General features: G+C 42.9%; 2 protein-coding genes across 2 annotated transcripts; one reads left to right on the top strand and one right to left on the bottom strand.

Annotated features, from left to right (window-relative positions):
• Positions 1-1,264: 1,264 nt before the first annotated feature.
• Positions 1,265-10,248, bottom strand: hspd1 (heat shock 60 protein 1). Its single transcript, XM_086265890.1, has 11 exons — positions 10,102-10,248; positions 8,282-8,457; positions 6,226-6,561; positions 6,051-6,146; positions 5,846-5,939; positions 3,865-4,033; positions 3,647-3,746; positions 3,315-3,560; positions 3,062-3,236; positions 2,791-2,969; positions 1,265-2,673 (listed from the first exon to the last, which is right to left on the bottom strand). The coding sequence occupies exons 2-11, from the start codon at positions 8,453-8,455 to the stop codon at positions 2,515-2,517; spliced, it is 1,728 nt and encodes a 575-aa protein (XP_086122016.1). The 5' UTR covers positions 8,456-8,457; positions 10,102-10,248; the 3' UTR covers positions 1,265-2,514.
• A 394-nt stretch (positions 10,249-10,642) lies between these two features.
• Positions 10,643-14,326, top strand: hspe1 (heat shock 10 protein 1). The gene is made up of 4 exons (XM_086265891.1): positions 10,643-10,793; positions 12,715-12,870; positions 13,960-14,049; positions 14,130-14,326. Exons 1-4 carry the CDS (start codon positions 10,674-10,676, stop codon positions 14,178-14,180), a joined length of 417 nt encoding a protein of 138 aa, XP_086122017.1. The 5' UTR covers positions 10,643-10,673; the 3' UTR covers positions 14,181-14,326.
• Positions 14,327-15,592: the final 1,266 nt, after the last annotated feature.

Consider the following 15,592-nt stretch of genomic DNA (forward strand, 5'->3'; position numbering starts at 1 on the left):
TCAAAATGAGTAGGTGCTGAAATAGGAATAATAGGCGTGGAAGAATATTCATCCTTATACATTCAATGAACTGAGTTTTTAACACAATAAATGGTTCAGCCATAAACTAGGACAGCAGTCTCCAACTTTTTTTGTGCCACGGACCGGTTTATGCCCGACAATATTTTCACGGACCGGCCTTTAAGGTGTCGCGGGTAAATACAACAAAATAAAACTAGTACCGGTACTGAAAAAAATAAGATTTATTCATAACACACGTGAAAAGACCCAGGAAAACAGAGTTAACGATAAAAACGATAACAAAATAACTCTGAAAACCGATAAAAACCCTGAAAACCATACATTTCACACCTGAGCCTCAACTCTCGCGCCCCGGTACCGGTCCGAGGCCCGGGGGCCGCTGAACTAGTACACCTTTTAATCACATGTGGGTGACACAGCTCCAGTCTAGCTGTGCCTCAGGGGTGGGCAATTCCAGGCCTCGAGGGCCGGTGTCCTGCAGGTTTTAGATCTCACCCTGGGTCAACAAACCTGAATCAAATGATTAGTTCATTACCAGGCCTCTGGAGAACTTCAAGACATGTTGAGGAGGTCATTTAGCAATTTGAATCAGCTGTGTTGGATCAAGGACACATCTAAGACCTGCAGGACACCGGCCCTCGAGGCCTGGAGTTCCCCACCCCTGCTGTACATAATGCCATCGGTGGGTCGGAGTCATTTTGCCAAAGCATAAGTAGCTGACAAAAAAAAAAAAAAAGCCCTGTAGTGTATTCTGAGGTCCTCTGGCCTGGTGATGGGGACATACTGGGTTTCTAAATGGTCCTAACAGCTTCATAGAGGCAAAGTGTGCTCACTTTGGTCCCAAAGTTATAGAGCCACTCCTGATTTAGTGTGACGATTATTAACCGTTTACTGAGGTTAAACATTAAAGCCAACTTTGACAGGAACTACTGTAGCAAAACACTCTGGGTACAGTGACCTCTCCGCATTCAATAAGGCCTGAATGGTTTGGAAACAGGTGGGAGCGACTGGACAAACTGTGTATATGCAGAAATCTGTACTTAATCCTCCATCTGCTAATGTTTATGCACAAGTTTCATCTGTATCGTTTTCATGGTTGTACTAGCAAGACATCTTCAGCTTCTGCCTGGATGGTTGAACAAAAGGTGAGCTTTGGTTGAGAAGACAAACTTAACCCCAACCTGCTTTACTAAAGGAAGCAGACTGATTTGTGGAGACTACATAGCAGAAACAAACATGAATCTGCACATCAGAATAAGAGTTTATTAATGAAAATTAAAAAAGAAACCACAATTAACATCTACACGAAAGAGTAGTGGAACCATCACTGCTGTTTGGAATAAAGTAGCAAGACAAAGATCACTCTCCGGTTGCTTTCTGTGAGTGCTGTGCCACGATGGAGGAAACGAGGATTTCACATCTACTCCATAGCAAAGGATCCCGAGCCCCTCACATACAATCAGCTGTACACTCCGATGCAGAAACGCGACTCGGTAAACATTCAGACTACACGGGCTCCTGACGACGCTCCACTTCTGGTCACTTAGGCACTCTTTGTCCAGTTGTAACAAGACAAGATGGAGAAAGGCTCCGTGTATGTACGAAAACTGCTTTAATTCAATCACAGATGAATTCAAGTCAATCACAGACAACACATACAAATAATTAAAAAAAAAGAAAAGAAAAAAGACAAGAGTGAAGGACAGATGCTGAGGCTCTGTGGTCCATTTAAGGATAGTTACAGTTTATTCCACCCTGCTTATTTCCCTTTTGTAGCTCATTGTCAAACTCATTTTGGATTGTGTTGTAGAGGTTCAGGGTAACAAGGAGTTGCAACACTAAACTAAATCTGGGCAAAAATTCAGGCCGTCTACCTTTCAAAGAACATTGGACTTGTGCAAAACCCATACCCTCCATTTATGGAAAGCAATCCCATGTGAACCCAACATGAAACCTGAAACACAGCCTCCCGATGAGCAGGTGAGAGCTGTGCTTCTGAGTACAGCTGGGTCACTGGAAAGCAAAGGCGTGAAGAAGGCCGCTCTCACTCAGAGACAGCCGATGAAGAGACACAAGAGGACGGAGACCCAGATGTTCTGGAGTTTAGAAGTTTTACTCCTTGTTTCCCTACAACAGATGTAGTGAGTACAAAGTTTATGATCTAAAGACCCACACGGGAAATACATCAGGTAGAAATAAACTGGAACCATCCTCAAATATGAACACTGCTGAATTTCCTTCTTCACTGGTATTAGTTTAAGTCTGTTGAGCATTTGACGAGGAGTTAAGTACTAATGGAAAAGGTTTGAGGAGGACTCTAGTGTAGCAGGTGGACTCGTGGGCTCAAGTCTTTTGAGCATTTACCAAACATTTGCATCTCTGACATATTCGTCGTCAGTCCGTCCATCACTGTGGGCAGAGCTCAGTGGGGGCAGTTCTCCAGCTCCACTAAGCTCCTGATTGAGTCTGTACACAAAGATCAGGAGGAGTGGCTCAGAAACCCATTCCACCCCCCATACCGCCCATGCCGCCCATGCCTCCCATGCCCCCTGGCATTTCCTTCTCCTCCTTGGGGAGCTCTGTGACGACAGCCTCAGCAGTGGAGAGCAGAGATGCTACTCCTGCAGCATCCATCAGTGCTGTCCTCACCACCTGTAAGAGGAGGAAATAAAAAGTTAAAGCTCCTCCATAATCTGCCATGAAAAAAACCCAAAACAAAAAGCTATATAGCATCCATCTTGCGAGTGAATGTGATTGGCTGAGCTGTACCTTTGTGGGGTCAATGATGCCCTTCTCCACCATATTGACGTACTCTCCCTGCATGGCATCGTAGCCCGTCCCAGGGGATCCCAGCAGGATCTTTTCCACAACGAGTGAACCCTCCACGCCTGCGTTTTTGGCAATGGTCATGGCAGGAATACGAAGCGCCCGTCTGATGATGTCCACACCTGTTTAGATCGAGGCGCTGGTTAAAACCGAAGCTCGTATGTAACCCTAGGAGTATGGGTGTTACCGAGAAGAGGCTAAAGCACAATCTTACCGATCTTCTGGTCAGAGTTGGCAGTTTTGAGGGCGTCGAGGGCGGGGATGCAGCGCAGCAGGGCACAACCTCCTCCAGGAACAATGCCCTCCTCAACAGCTGCCCTGGTGGCATTCAGAGCATCTGTCACGCGGTCCTTCTTCTCATTCACCTCCACATCACTTGTTCCTCCCACCTGAAATAGAGCAAAGGTGTCACAGCTTTGCCTCTCCACAGGAAAAACCACTCATCCACAAATGGTGCCGAATCCAACCTTGAGCACGGCGACTCCATCCGAAAGCTTTGCCAGCCTCTCGTTGAGCTTCTCCTTCTCGTAGTCACTGGTGGTGCTTTCCAGCTGCTCGGCGATCTCTGCCGCCCGTTTCTCAATCTCAGCCGAGCTGCCTCCTCCCCTCAGCAGCAGGGTGTCGTCTTTAGTGATCTGCACCTCGCCGACCTTGCCGAAGTCATGAGCCTGGATGTCCTCAAGAGCCAGGCCCAGAGCCTCATCCCCAAACACCTACAGATACACAAAGAACGATATACCATCAGATGGCAGTTCAGATTTATAAAGAGTTGCCACACTTAAGACTGATGAGAACCTACAGTCCCCCCGGTGGCGATGGCCATATCCTTCAACTGGTTCTTCCTGTTGTCGCCAAAGCCTGGGGCTTTAACTGCTACCACCTGAAGCCCAACCTTCAGCCTGAAAATAAATAAATAAATAGCTACTACATATTCAAAGTTCCCTCAGTGTAGTTTTCTCTTTTTTCCTTAAGCAGTTAACATGCATCTCAGTCCCCAACTTCACAACAACAATGTACCTGTTGAGAACCAAGGTGCTCAGAGCTTCTCCATCCACGTCCTCTGCCACGATAACCAGAGGTTTACGGTGCTGGTTGGCAATTTCCAGAGCTGGCACAATGCTCTGGACACTGGAGATCTTCTTCTCACTCAGCAGCAGGTAGGCATCCTGGAACTCACACTTCTGGCCTGGTAGAAACAGGAAGAAACAAGACTTGGCACATGAAAACCATTCACAGTTTAATGGTTACAAAACCTGCATGTTTTACTGTTAAATCCAGTCAGCACACAGTATCGATGTTAGACGGATAAGTTTGAAAGCATGCTTCTGTCTTTTTTTTTTACACTTCAAATTTGTCTGTAAAGATTATATTTTGATGCAAGTGAAAACACTAACAATTCAATAAAGCAAACCGTTTCAACACTGTCACAGATAGGGATGGGTACCGTTCTGACATAAACGGTAGTAACCAGACCGAAAAGCAGCGCACATTTCGGTGCTTTATTTTCCTGAGCTGTGATACACTTTAGATTCTAGCCAATCATTTTACGTTTCCGAGGATAGTAGGCGGGGCCAGGTACGTACGTTCTTTTAGAGCAGAGCTACAGATTAAAAATGCCCAAGCTGAAGCGGTCAAAAGTCTGGCTGTACTTCACAGCAAAATATGCAAACTCAGCAGCCTGCAACAAGTGCTTTAAGCTGATACTGTGATACTGTCAAAGGAGGTAACACCAAGAATCCGATGAAACACCTGGCGACGCATAGCGTTTTTTTTAAAAGCCGAAAAAATGCGCCGTATTTGATAGCTTGCTGTGAGACCTCACACCGAGCGCATCTACTGCGGGTGGGTTGCCTGTTATCAGACCCGGAGTTAGCAACATCCCCCAAAAACACGAAGAGGAGAGTCCTGGCCCCTAGCCCTGCCAGTGTAGCAGAAATGATGACGGATGATGATGGCAGCAGCAGCCGTTCTTCTCTGCGTGAGTCGCTTAATGTTGTTCGTGTGCAATTTACGTTGAGTAGGCTAACAACGTTATTACATTAATGCATGTAAGGTGAACTAGCAAACATCATCATAGCTACATGATGCTGTCTTCTTGTGGAAAACAGTTAAACATGAGAGGTTTTTGGACAAAGTTTGTGTTTTTTTTCCATTGTTTAAGCACTGCTTCCAGCCAAGAGTGATACCATATATGCCCCATAGCTGCAGAAAAGGCTAACATTGTTATCTTTTTACAAAAAAACAAACAAACAAACAGCTGAACATGAGAGGTTTTTGGACCAATTTTGTGTTCTCCATTCTTTAAGCACCGGTTTGAGCACCGTTTAAGCACCGGCACCGTTTCAAAAGTACCGGTTTGGCACCGGTATCGGATAAAACCTAAACGATACCCATACCTAGTCACAGATAATGACTTGTGTTTAAAACACTGTCAGATGATCTTCTGGGGTGCTTGCCCTTTCCCTGATTATCAATGCGTTATTTCCAAATACCTTCTGCAAAGCATACACTTTCTCCAGCAGGGGGCAGCACTTAACAAGTCAGTGTGTTGAGATGTTTTTGGAAGCACACTGCTGTTGAACTTTAGACCCCATTACCTCAATGGACTTTGCCTATTTTCCAAGTCACCACTGAATACAAATGCCTTGTCTGGGCTCACTGCCCCACCTGGTGGTGCAAACCAATATTACATGAAATAACACATTTACAAAGTGTCTAACACAGATTCAGACAAAACCTATAAAATAAAAATTTAAGAAACTAACATGTTATGCTGGACATTCTAGTCAGGCAGCTACAAAGAGATAAATGGCAACAACTAAAGAGGATAAATAGTTTAGATACGGTTTGTTTGTTGTGCTCCTGTAGGAGGACAGTGGGACTCTTACAAGCCTTTCACACTAACTGGTCATTTTATAATGAGTGCACAGCACCGGTTTATCAGTTAAAACTTTTAGCGAGTAGTAATGCACAGCTGAAACCTGTTCAGCAGCCTTACCTTTGGCAGTGTTGATGAAGTAAGGGGAGATGTACCCACGGTCAAACTTCATACCCTCAATGATCTCCAGCTCATCATGCAGAGTCTTCCCATCCTGGCAAATTGAACCAAACATTTACAAGCTGTCCTCAAAAATCAGACAGTAAATGTTCATTGGACGAGTAAATGAGGTTTTCTCCAGCAGGAGGAAATCTCTGAAACCAACCTTCACGGTGATGACTCCCTTGCGGCCAACTTTCTTCATGGCATTAGAAATGATGTTGCCAATCTCCACATCTCCATTGGCTGAGATTGTAGCAACCTGAAAGAGCAGACTCATAATTAAAGCTCAAATCCCAAATGCCCGAGGCCCCATGGAGACAGCAGAAACATTACCATACCTGTGCGATCTCCTCGGGGGTTGTGACGGGCTTTGAAAGGTTCTTCAGCTCGTTGATGATGGTTTCTACAGCCATCATGACACCTCGGCGAATCTCCACGGGGTTCGCACCTTTGCTGATGTTGTCGAAACCTTCCTTGGCAATGGCGCGAGCCAGTACAGTGGCGGTGGTCGTGCCGTCGCCGGCCTCCTCGTTGGTGTTGTTGGCCACATCCTGCACCAGCTTGGCACCAATGTTCTTGTACTTGTCCTTCAGATCAATGCTCTTTGCCACCGTCACGCCATCCTTGGTGACCTTTGGACTGCCCCAGCTCTGCTCGATGATGACAGTGCGACCCTGAAATGAGCCAGAAAGTTGTGAGATGAAAAGTTCTGCACATATGTTTCACAAAGACAAATAATCACTTTCATCTCCAGTATTTTCTTAAGTCTATGCCATTTGTTGCATTGCAAGAGGCATTTAGCATAATGATTAATGCATTTTGTTTAACACTTGGCTGATGAAGGACTTAGGCTAGCATATCTGCTTTATTAGTCCAAATACATCTCAATTCTTTGCTGAAATTAAACCTGCTTTTGGCAAGAAATTCAGTGATTTCCCTTCTCTGCCTGTAGAGGGCAGGGTACCCCTTTGTGGCATCAAGTCAAAGTGTACAAATATCTAGCTGTAAGAGCCCCAGTTCTGCCCACCTTTTGTTCAAATATCTGTATTTATTAGTGCCAACCACTCAGTAAAGTTGGCCCAATGCAAGACCAGGAGCTGAAAGCCTACACCAGGGGTCGGCAACCTGCGGCTCTTTAGTCCTTGTACTGCGGCTCCGCGTGGTTTGGGAAAATAAATTAGAAGTATTTAGCTGAAGTGTATTATTTATTATTTATTTATGTTAGTTCTTTTTTTAACTTTTAGTTCTAAATTGGAAGATTATTGTAATATTGAAATGTAAAAATAAAATTATATTCTATTATTTTTTCATCGCTCAAAATAAGCGTCACACTCGCGGAAGCCAGTATACCCGCCGAAACGCTGTGCATTTATCGAGACTTTCAACCCCAGGTAGGCCAATTACGGATCTTCGGAGCCACATTATGTCAGCAGCTGTTCTCCACCGTGAACTATGTTAAAAACAAACACCGCTCACGCCTCACAGATGACAGCTTACAGTCCTGCGTAAAGATGAAAGTGACTTCGTACAGCCCCGATTTGCAGACTCTGTGCGCAGAGGTTCAGGAGCAGAAGTCCCATTGTAAACATACCACAGCAGACCCGACGATGTTTCCGTGAACATGCTTTTCAGCATCTCTTTATTGACCACTTTTCACACACGGTTGCTGTACGCATACAGCCGGCTGTAGCTTTTCAGCTCACAGCCCGACACATACCAACACAACAGCAGAGCGAGCACAGACGTTGAGGTGGCAAGGTGTGATTGCGGGTGCAGCTCAGGTGCGTCTGCCTCCGCTGCAGCGGCGTTTCAGACCACGCCCCGCCACACACATTAACCAGGTAAAATACATATTTAGGCAGAATTTTGCAAATATCTATTTTTCATTTTTCAGCAGCATAATGCTTTTTTTTCCCCAATTAGATTTTAAAAGTCAGGTCAAGGCTCCAACAGCCCAAAGGCAATATAAGGGTGGTGGCTCACAACAGTTTTTGTTTGCTACATGGATCATTTTAGTTCAGCTGGGTGTCTTTCCTTTTGTTATATTTCTTTAAGAGTTAAAAATGTGTTAATTACATTAATAAAATGTGATTTTCTCTGTAGCACTTCGTGGATTTCATAAGCAACACACCTTAGTTGTTCACACAAAGCACAAGGTAAAAAACAATATATACAGTGTTATCTTCATTTTAGATGTCAAAACGTATTAGCGGCTTCCAGTGTTTTCTTTTGTGTGGAAACCGGCTCCAAATGGCTCTTTGGGTCTTAAAGGTTGCTGACCCCTGGCCTACACCAACACTCAGTGTAAGATATTAAGGATCTTTCTGTACAGTCTCCTAGAAAACTGGTCTAATATTCAAGAAAAAAAAAAAAAAAAAGCAAAGGGGGCGTTACCTTTGGGCCCATGGTGACAGCCACGGCATCAGCCAGCAGGTCCACTCCCTGCAGCATGAGGGCACGAGCGTCAGCCCCAAACTTCACATCCTTGGCGTAGGCTCGTGTGAGGTGGGGAGCCAGCGCACGGCTCACAGGCCTCACCTGCCTCATGACTGTGGCTAAACGAAACATGTCTGTGGGAGGAAAACACAGGTTAGGCCATAATGATGACTCCAAGTATCCCAAAGTTTAATTACATTTCTTCGCATATGTAATAAGTACACCCCTAGTGGCCGCAGACGGCATGACATGAGACTTGTGAATGAATGAATAAAGGAACATCTCCAGTTGTACTAAACAACAAGGGGGCAGAGTCCCCTGGACTTATCATTAATCTGCAAGTTTAATGGTTTTAAGTGTTACCAATACTGGTTTTGGCCTGCCTACCTACATATTAAAAGTAAAGAGAGGTGCAGCTGAATACATTTTATTAATAGTTGAACAACACAATCTGACAGCCAGAATATCTGAAAATGTGTCAATTAAGTGGTTGAAACTGGAAGATATTTCATTAACCTCCTAAGACCTGAACTCTTCCACAGCATGCATTTTTAATTTCTCTTTGATATTTGGACATATTGGGGCCCGATGAATGTAAAAACAAAGAATAACTAGTTTTGTTTTTTTTAAACACCTGATTTTTGTTTCTAAGAAAAATGACAGCCACATGAGGATATTCGATTAAAATTTTGATAGAACAGTAGCAGTGTAATGTCCTTGTAACAAACGAACAAACCAAAGAAAGAGCCTGGAACATTCTTTAACATTCATTAAGGGGTTAGTAAAAATGACAAGGTAGCCCCAGAGCCAACCTGTTAAAACCAGTTAGGAAAACCTGTCAGTGACTTCAGTCAGCCAGATCACACCGGCTTAGCGAATAATGACCATATTTTAATCATTGAGTAACATATCAATTATCAAAAAGTAGAAATTGTAAATTATTGTGTACTGCAAGAACAACAAGCTATTACGAGTTTAAACTGTGCAGCAGTAGTATGCAAGAGCCCCTTGTCGGTTATCGGCGATTTTTAAATGGGGTTTACAACCATGGATTGTTATTAAGGTCTAAGGACCACAGGATTGTAACCCCAGATAATCCATGTTTTTAAAAGTCGTGTACAACACCACCCCCGCGACTTTATCCCCAATCTTGTTGTAATTACTTGAGGTTAAGCTGTATTTAAGCTACTGAGCGACCAATAACCATAGTAAATTCAGTGCAGATGAATATAAAAAAATCAATTAAGTGTAACTACTTCAAAATATGTGATAGTTGACTAAAAGATGTTCTAAATGCTTGAGTCTCTTGACTGTTAATTCTATGCGCATTGACCGTGACTGGATTAAGAAACGTCCACCCCACGCGTGCGCTCTTCAGGTCGTGCGTCACAAGGTCAAATTTGTGAAAGCACGTGTGGAAGTGCTTTCTCCATCCCTGCTCAGCTCATACACGGTCTCACTGCGAGGTTTCAACTGCTTTTAATCACTCGCTATCTTCCTCTTACTCCACACGAGCAAAGCACATTTAACAGTCGAGACAATACACTTACGAGGAGAGCACAGAGACAGCTAGCCTGTCGGTTAAAGTCTGTAGTCACACTCGTGTGTCCTTGCAGTTAGAAGGGGAAGAAATATGTTAGCGCGGAGCTATCAAACTCGAGCCTCCTGAGCAGCATGCGCAGAATGTACTCTACATAAAAGCTAGCGCTATTCGCGAGTATTCGGGCTGTAACGTAAACTGAGTAGCTTCAGACACTTGCAGCAGTGTCCACACTTACCTGTGAGTTGAGGTAAAGGCTTGCTGCTAGCCGGTCTGCAAGACGGAATGATATAACGACTGGAGGAGAGAACAGTCGTGTGGAGTAACGGAGACAGAACTGCACATGGCCTAGCACATCCGGGTTATGTACCGGCCCGCCCAGACTGTGTATAAACCATAACTACCTAATAAAAGTGCTCTTCTTTTAAAATTCATAATGACGTGCGGGCACACGATTATTTGAATTATAGTTCTCGATAAAATAAAGTCAAAACAGTGTGTAAAATAGGCTAATTAGGATAGAAATATGTAGAATTATAAATTAATGCTCGTTCCTGGGCAAACGGTTCCAGAATATTCTGGCGTGCCATTGGCGGAAAAAAAAAGGGTCAAAGTTGACATTGTGCAACATTGCCTCAGCTCGGAGTGTTTCAAAGACCGAAAAGTCACTAAAGCAGTTTTAGAAAATGTCCCGTACATGTTTTGCTTTTATTAAATAATGTGTGAGCTTTTAAAAAATATTTTGATGTTGGCCTTGGGTGTACTAGAACTTTCCCTTGCGCCTGACGAGTTCGGGGCAGGTTAGTGCGCATGCGCATTCTGGATATTTCTTCACGTGGAGCTATCCTTCAGCGTACCATATTCACGCTCACCAAGGATTCGGGGTGCAGATTCACGCCGGCTCTCAGACCTCACACACGTCCAGAAATGGTAAGGTGCCTGGTTAATTTAAAAAAGGCGAACAAAAAACGAGCGTCAATCACCGCCGAGTTCTTTGATATAGGTGACGCAGTCAGTAGACGGTTTAAATAAACTGACCAGCTTTTAGTTATTCTTAGCCGCATGTTAGCTAAAGTGAACATCAGTGACAAGGTCACGCTGCAAGGGAGCTAAGAATGAGCTTAAACAAATGCACGTTTGTCTTAATGGCAAGCCACAAAGCCTAAAACTAGATGAGGGATCATAAGACCTGTATACAAGTACAGCTATGAGCGCACTGTTAGCTGAAGTAAAAAGGTAAGTAATTGCTCTTAGTGTAGCCATTTATTCATTCACACACACACACACACACACACACACACACACACACACACACACACACACATAAGGTGCAGCAAGTTTGCGTTTACCGTCAAGCTCAAGGTCACAAACCTCCAGGCATGAGATTTAGTGAGGAGCGACATGCAGTCCCATTGTTCCTGCTGAACTACTACTGACATCATGGCCTCTGAGTCAGGAGCAGCGGAAGTTTCGTTTGCTTGAAAGTAGTTTTTACAGCAGCATCCACTCAGATTGCATTCAGGACAAATGAGGTACTCAAGTACTTTATCCACCGCATTTGAGGAAAATTGAGTGCTTTTTACTGCAGTAAATCTCTTTAAAGGCTTATCAGTGTAGAGGGAGTTATACTTGTCTGTACACATTTGCTTTGGAAAAGTTGCATCACCCCTGTGTAGAAACATTGTCACAAGTAAAGGTAATGCTAATATTTAAAAATGTACGAAATCAAAAGTACTCATTGTATAGAACAGGTTACTACTAGAATTGAGTCTTGCCACTGGTCAGCCATCTTGAAATGTTATGAGACACTTAGGTGGGTAGTTCTTTTGAACCCTTGTTTAAGTAGAAACCATGTCTGCCAAAACTAGATCCTCAACTAGCTTGATACTCAATTTAAATGTAGATGTCTAGTATACATCTGGTTTTCTCGTCAGGTCATAAGCCAATCAAAACACTATCAGTGGCTAAAGTATAAGGAGAAAAGTTGGTGCATCTGACAGAAATGTGGGGCTAATCATAATGAGCTTATGCAACTTGTTAAGAACTTTGTGAAAACTGCTTCGTCTGGCCTTGGATTTTATCTGGTACCAGTGAGCAGGAGGATGTTTGATCCAGGCTCAGGGCTGATTGATGTTGGTTAGTTTGTTTTATCAGTGGAGAGGTGAAGAGTCCTTGGCCTGGACCCCTCAGACATAGTGTGGAAGCTCCGCCTCCTTTCCCTACTTATCAAACTGGGACCAGTCCCACTCCATCACCCTCCTCCATCACAGTCACAAATGACCTTTACTGAAGGTCACTCATGCAGTTGCTTTTAAACAAATGTTGTCCTTAAAGTCGTGACAGAAAAAAGTTGATCAGTGTCTCTTTGAAAGGCTGCACAGCTGCTGTCCTCCCTCGTGATTTCAGACTCAAGTAGATAAGTGAGGAAAAGTTAATTTTCAGTTTAGCGGAAACTGATTGACAAAGGCTGCCTCTGTCGCTGACCTCCACCCGCTTTCTTTAACTCAAACCCAGCAGTTTATTATTCACTCATGCATTATAACCAGCACGTTTCTGTATTAACTTACAGCTTGACTTAACTGTAAGCATGTGAAGCATGTGAAGCACTGAATCTAGTTAATGTTCACATTTTAAAACCTTTGCAGCAAATCTGTGTGTGTACAGATAACACATAAGTCAGGGGAGTGGGGCGTGTTACACAAGAGAGCCAACTTAAAAGTTTGGAGTCAAATTTGTAGGATTTTTCTTTTCCTCCAACTTTTATTTCTAATGATGAATCATTAGCTGCCCAGTTCACCTAAACATAGTGTGATAGTCGTGCTAATATGTCCTGTCTTTGTGTGGTCTCCAGGCTTTCAGAAAATTCCTTCCTCTGTTTGACCGGGTGCTTGTGGAGCGCTTCACAGCAGAGACGGTAACAAAGGGGGGCATCATGCTGCCAGAGAAGTCTCAAGGCAAAGTGCTGCAGGCTACAGTGGTGGCAGTCGGACCTGGCTCTGTCACCCAGGTAAGCATACATGGCATAGCTGCTACAAGAAGAGTGTATGGTTTTTGTTTTATTTTATAAACTAAAGCTTGTTTTAGCAGTTGGTATTAAATTACATGAAAATCTCACAATTCACAATACCATTAATAAAAACAATAATTAAATTAAGAACTCTTAAACAGAAACTTTATTCCCCTCCAAAACAAGACAGTTATGAATCAGTATATCATGCTTGAGATGGGTTTTACTTTGAAAAGATTCCAATATTATAGTTATTGCTTATCCTTCAGTGTCCCTGATTGGGTTTAAAGCAGGGGTGGACAACTCCAGGCCTCGAGGGCTGGTGTCCTGCAGGTTTTAGATCTCACCCTGGGTCAACATACCTGAGTCAAATGATTAGTTCATTACCAGGCCTCTGGAGAAGTACGAGAATTGTTGAGGTCATTTAGCCATTTGAATCAGCTGCGTTGGATCAAGGACGCATCTAAAACCTGCAGGACCCCAATCCTTGAGCCCTGGAGTAACCCACCCCTGCTTTAAAGGGTTAGGCTGATGCAGCATAATTCTTTTTATGCGCACGACTCTTATTTCTGTATACACAGTTGCTCCTGCAAAAGCAAAACTGTTCAAAATAAAGTCTGTTATAGTTTTTACAATTTCTGGTTTTAGTTTTCTGAAGGTGCTGCACCTTTAAATATGATGCATTAAGAGAATAAAATCTGGACTTTACTATTTCCTGAACCCTGGTTACAGAATTGGGTTAGCACTGCTAACATAGTCAGTGTCTGGTTGACCTTCAGACTTGATCTAACCTAACCTAGGATTTTTCTCTCAATGATGCATTTGAAAACTGCAGTAAAAATGTATCTCTAAATACACAGTAGTGAACAGGACTCCTGCTGAAGCACAGATCCTCAGCCATCTGCCCTTTAAAAAGCTGTTAGGATCAGGGAAGCTACGTGTCATGTGACCATCCACTGCATGACTGTATTTTCTTGTAAATTATAGGGTGAAACAAAAATACAGATTTTTATTGATTTTTAAATATAAAAGACTCAGTAACAACTGTGGTGTTACTTCATGCCTAACATGTTTTTCTCCTTCTTTCAGAAGGGAGAAATCCATCCAGTGAGCGTTAAGGTTGGGGAGAAGGTTCTTCTACCAGAGTACGGTGGGACTAAAGTCATTTTGGATGACAAGGTGCGGTGCAGTTTCCTCAGACTCCGTCCACACTTTTGTGCTGAAATTAGTTACATTTTTTCTTGTCTTTTCTCCCATAGGACTATTTCCTGTTCCGTGATGCAGATATCCTCGGTAAATATGTTGAATGAGTCGCCAGTCCTCATGTAAAGTCCCTGACATCCCCGGAGAGAAGAAATTAAGTTCATTCATGCCTGTCTTTTTTTTTTTTTTTCTTCTTTGTTCCTGTAAATAATTCTAATCATGTTTTGTTACAATAATAAAAGTGAAGACTCATTGTTGGGCTTTTCCTTTGACACACCTCCACCTGAAACTGTGTGATACTTGTGTAATCTTGGCAGAAGGAAAGTTTAATAGGCTTTTGTTCACATAAAGAAAAAAATGCAAGCACAGAAAAAGCTAAACACAAAAGGTGCTGCTATAACTTTTAGCTGTAGTTTTAGGTTGGCAGAGGGTGTTGTAGTTTCAGATGGTGTTGCTGCACTTCAAGTGATTGCTTTAAACCTTTGAAATCACAGTAAAACCCCAGCATTTAGTAGTATAACATTTGTAACCATAGGGTTAACGTGGGCTGGAACCAGGAATGATGTAAAGTTTCTGTATTTTCAAAGCAGAGAAGAAACAAAAACGAAACAATGTGCGACGCTGAGAGATGGAGAAAGATTTGCGTAGCTGAAAGGGAAATGAGAAATTATGTTCAAAAGTAAGGACTGCACAATAAGTTACATCTGCTAAAGTGGAACCATACTGTTCTAATTAATGTTTTTAAATCAAATATCGAACTTATATATAATGTACTGATGAATGTGGTTTTGTGGAAAATAATGCAAACCAGAAGTATATTCATTTTTGACTCATTTGAACTTCAGGCAAAACTGGTTAGTTTGTAGTAAAGTATATATTAGACCGGTACAGAGCAGACCAGTTGTTCATGGTTAATACTAGGTTATAGCAAGGGTAGCAGATACCAATCTATATTTAAGGTTATCTATTAGATTCACCCACTAAATTCTCACTTTTATTCTAACTTTCAAGTGTGTTTGGGTTGGGAAATCAGCCACATGCACCCTGAAATACCTGCTTATATCTTAAATGCATATGACTAAACCCACAACGAGCAGTGCATGTGGAAGGAGCAGCACAGATCAGCTGATCAAAACAAATTATTTATTTCTAAGGAATTCTTTTCTCAGCGTTACTAAATTCGATTTTAAGGTTTCCCAACCAGCCAAATCCCACTTGAGCCTGTAACTAAGGGACCCATGACACAGAAAAACATACAGTAAAACGAAAAACTACAGATTCCTAACTAAATCACAGCGCCTCTCTTTGTAGACAAAGTGAGTAAGCTGGGTTTCCTTATAATTCAGACTTTGAGGCAGTGCACCCAGATTTCATGCGTAGCTGTAAAAACATTAAACACTGTTTTTGGTGTTTGTCAGGTTGGTCTGTGTCTTCTCATTGGCACTTTGCAGGTATGCGAACCCCCTGCATATTGGCTAAAGAAGAGTGCCCTATCACTGATACGGGTCTCCTTACATAA

Source organism: Aulonocara sp. 'chitande type north' Nkhata Bay, linkage group LG16 (assembly GCF_057382095.1).
Source record: "Aulonocara sp. 'chitande type north' Nkhata Bay isolate Kocher_YH1m ecotype deep benthic linkage group LG16, A_spYH_male_GT1.1, whole genome shotgun sequence".
Lineage (NCBI taxonomy): Eukaryota > Metazoa > Chordata > Actinopteri > Cichliformes > Cichlidae > Aulonocara > Aulonocara sp. 'chitande type north' Nkhata Bay.

Bases quoted from the DNA above. Each gene is read 5' to 3' on its own strand.
- hspd1 (XM_086265890.1), bottom strand. From the start codon at position 8,455: ATGTTTCGTTTAGCCACAGTCATGAGGCAGGTGAGGCCTGTGAGCCGT. The intron at 6,147-6,225 runs GTATGGTAATGT...CTGCTCTTTCAG, and splicing joins CCCCCGAGGAGATCGCACAG to GTTGCTACAATCTCAGCCAA. The intron at 2,970-3,061 runs GTAAGATTGTGC...CGATCTAAACAG, and splicing joins CAACTCTGACCAGAAGATCG to GTGTGGACATCATCAGACGG.
- hspe1 (XM_086265891.1), top strand. From the start codon at position 10,674: ATGCGCATTCTGGATATTTCTTCACGTGGAGCTATCCTTCAGCGTACC. The intron at 10,794-12,714 runs GTAAGGTGCCTG...TGTGGTCTCCAG, and splicing joins CTCACACACGTCCAGAAATG to GCTTTCAGAAAATTCCTTCC. The intron at 14,050-14,129 runs GTGCGGTGCAGT...TTTCTCCCATAG, and splicing joins AAGTCATTTTGGATGACAAG to GACTATTTCCTGTTCCGTGA.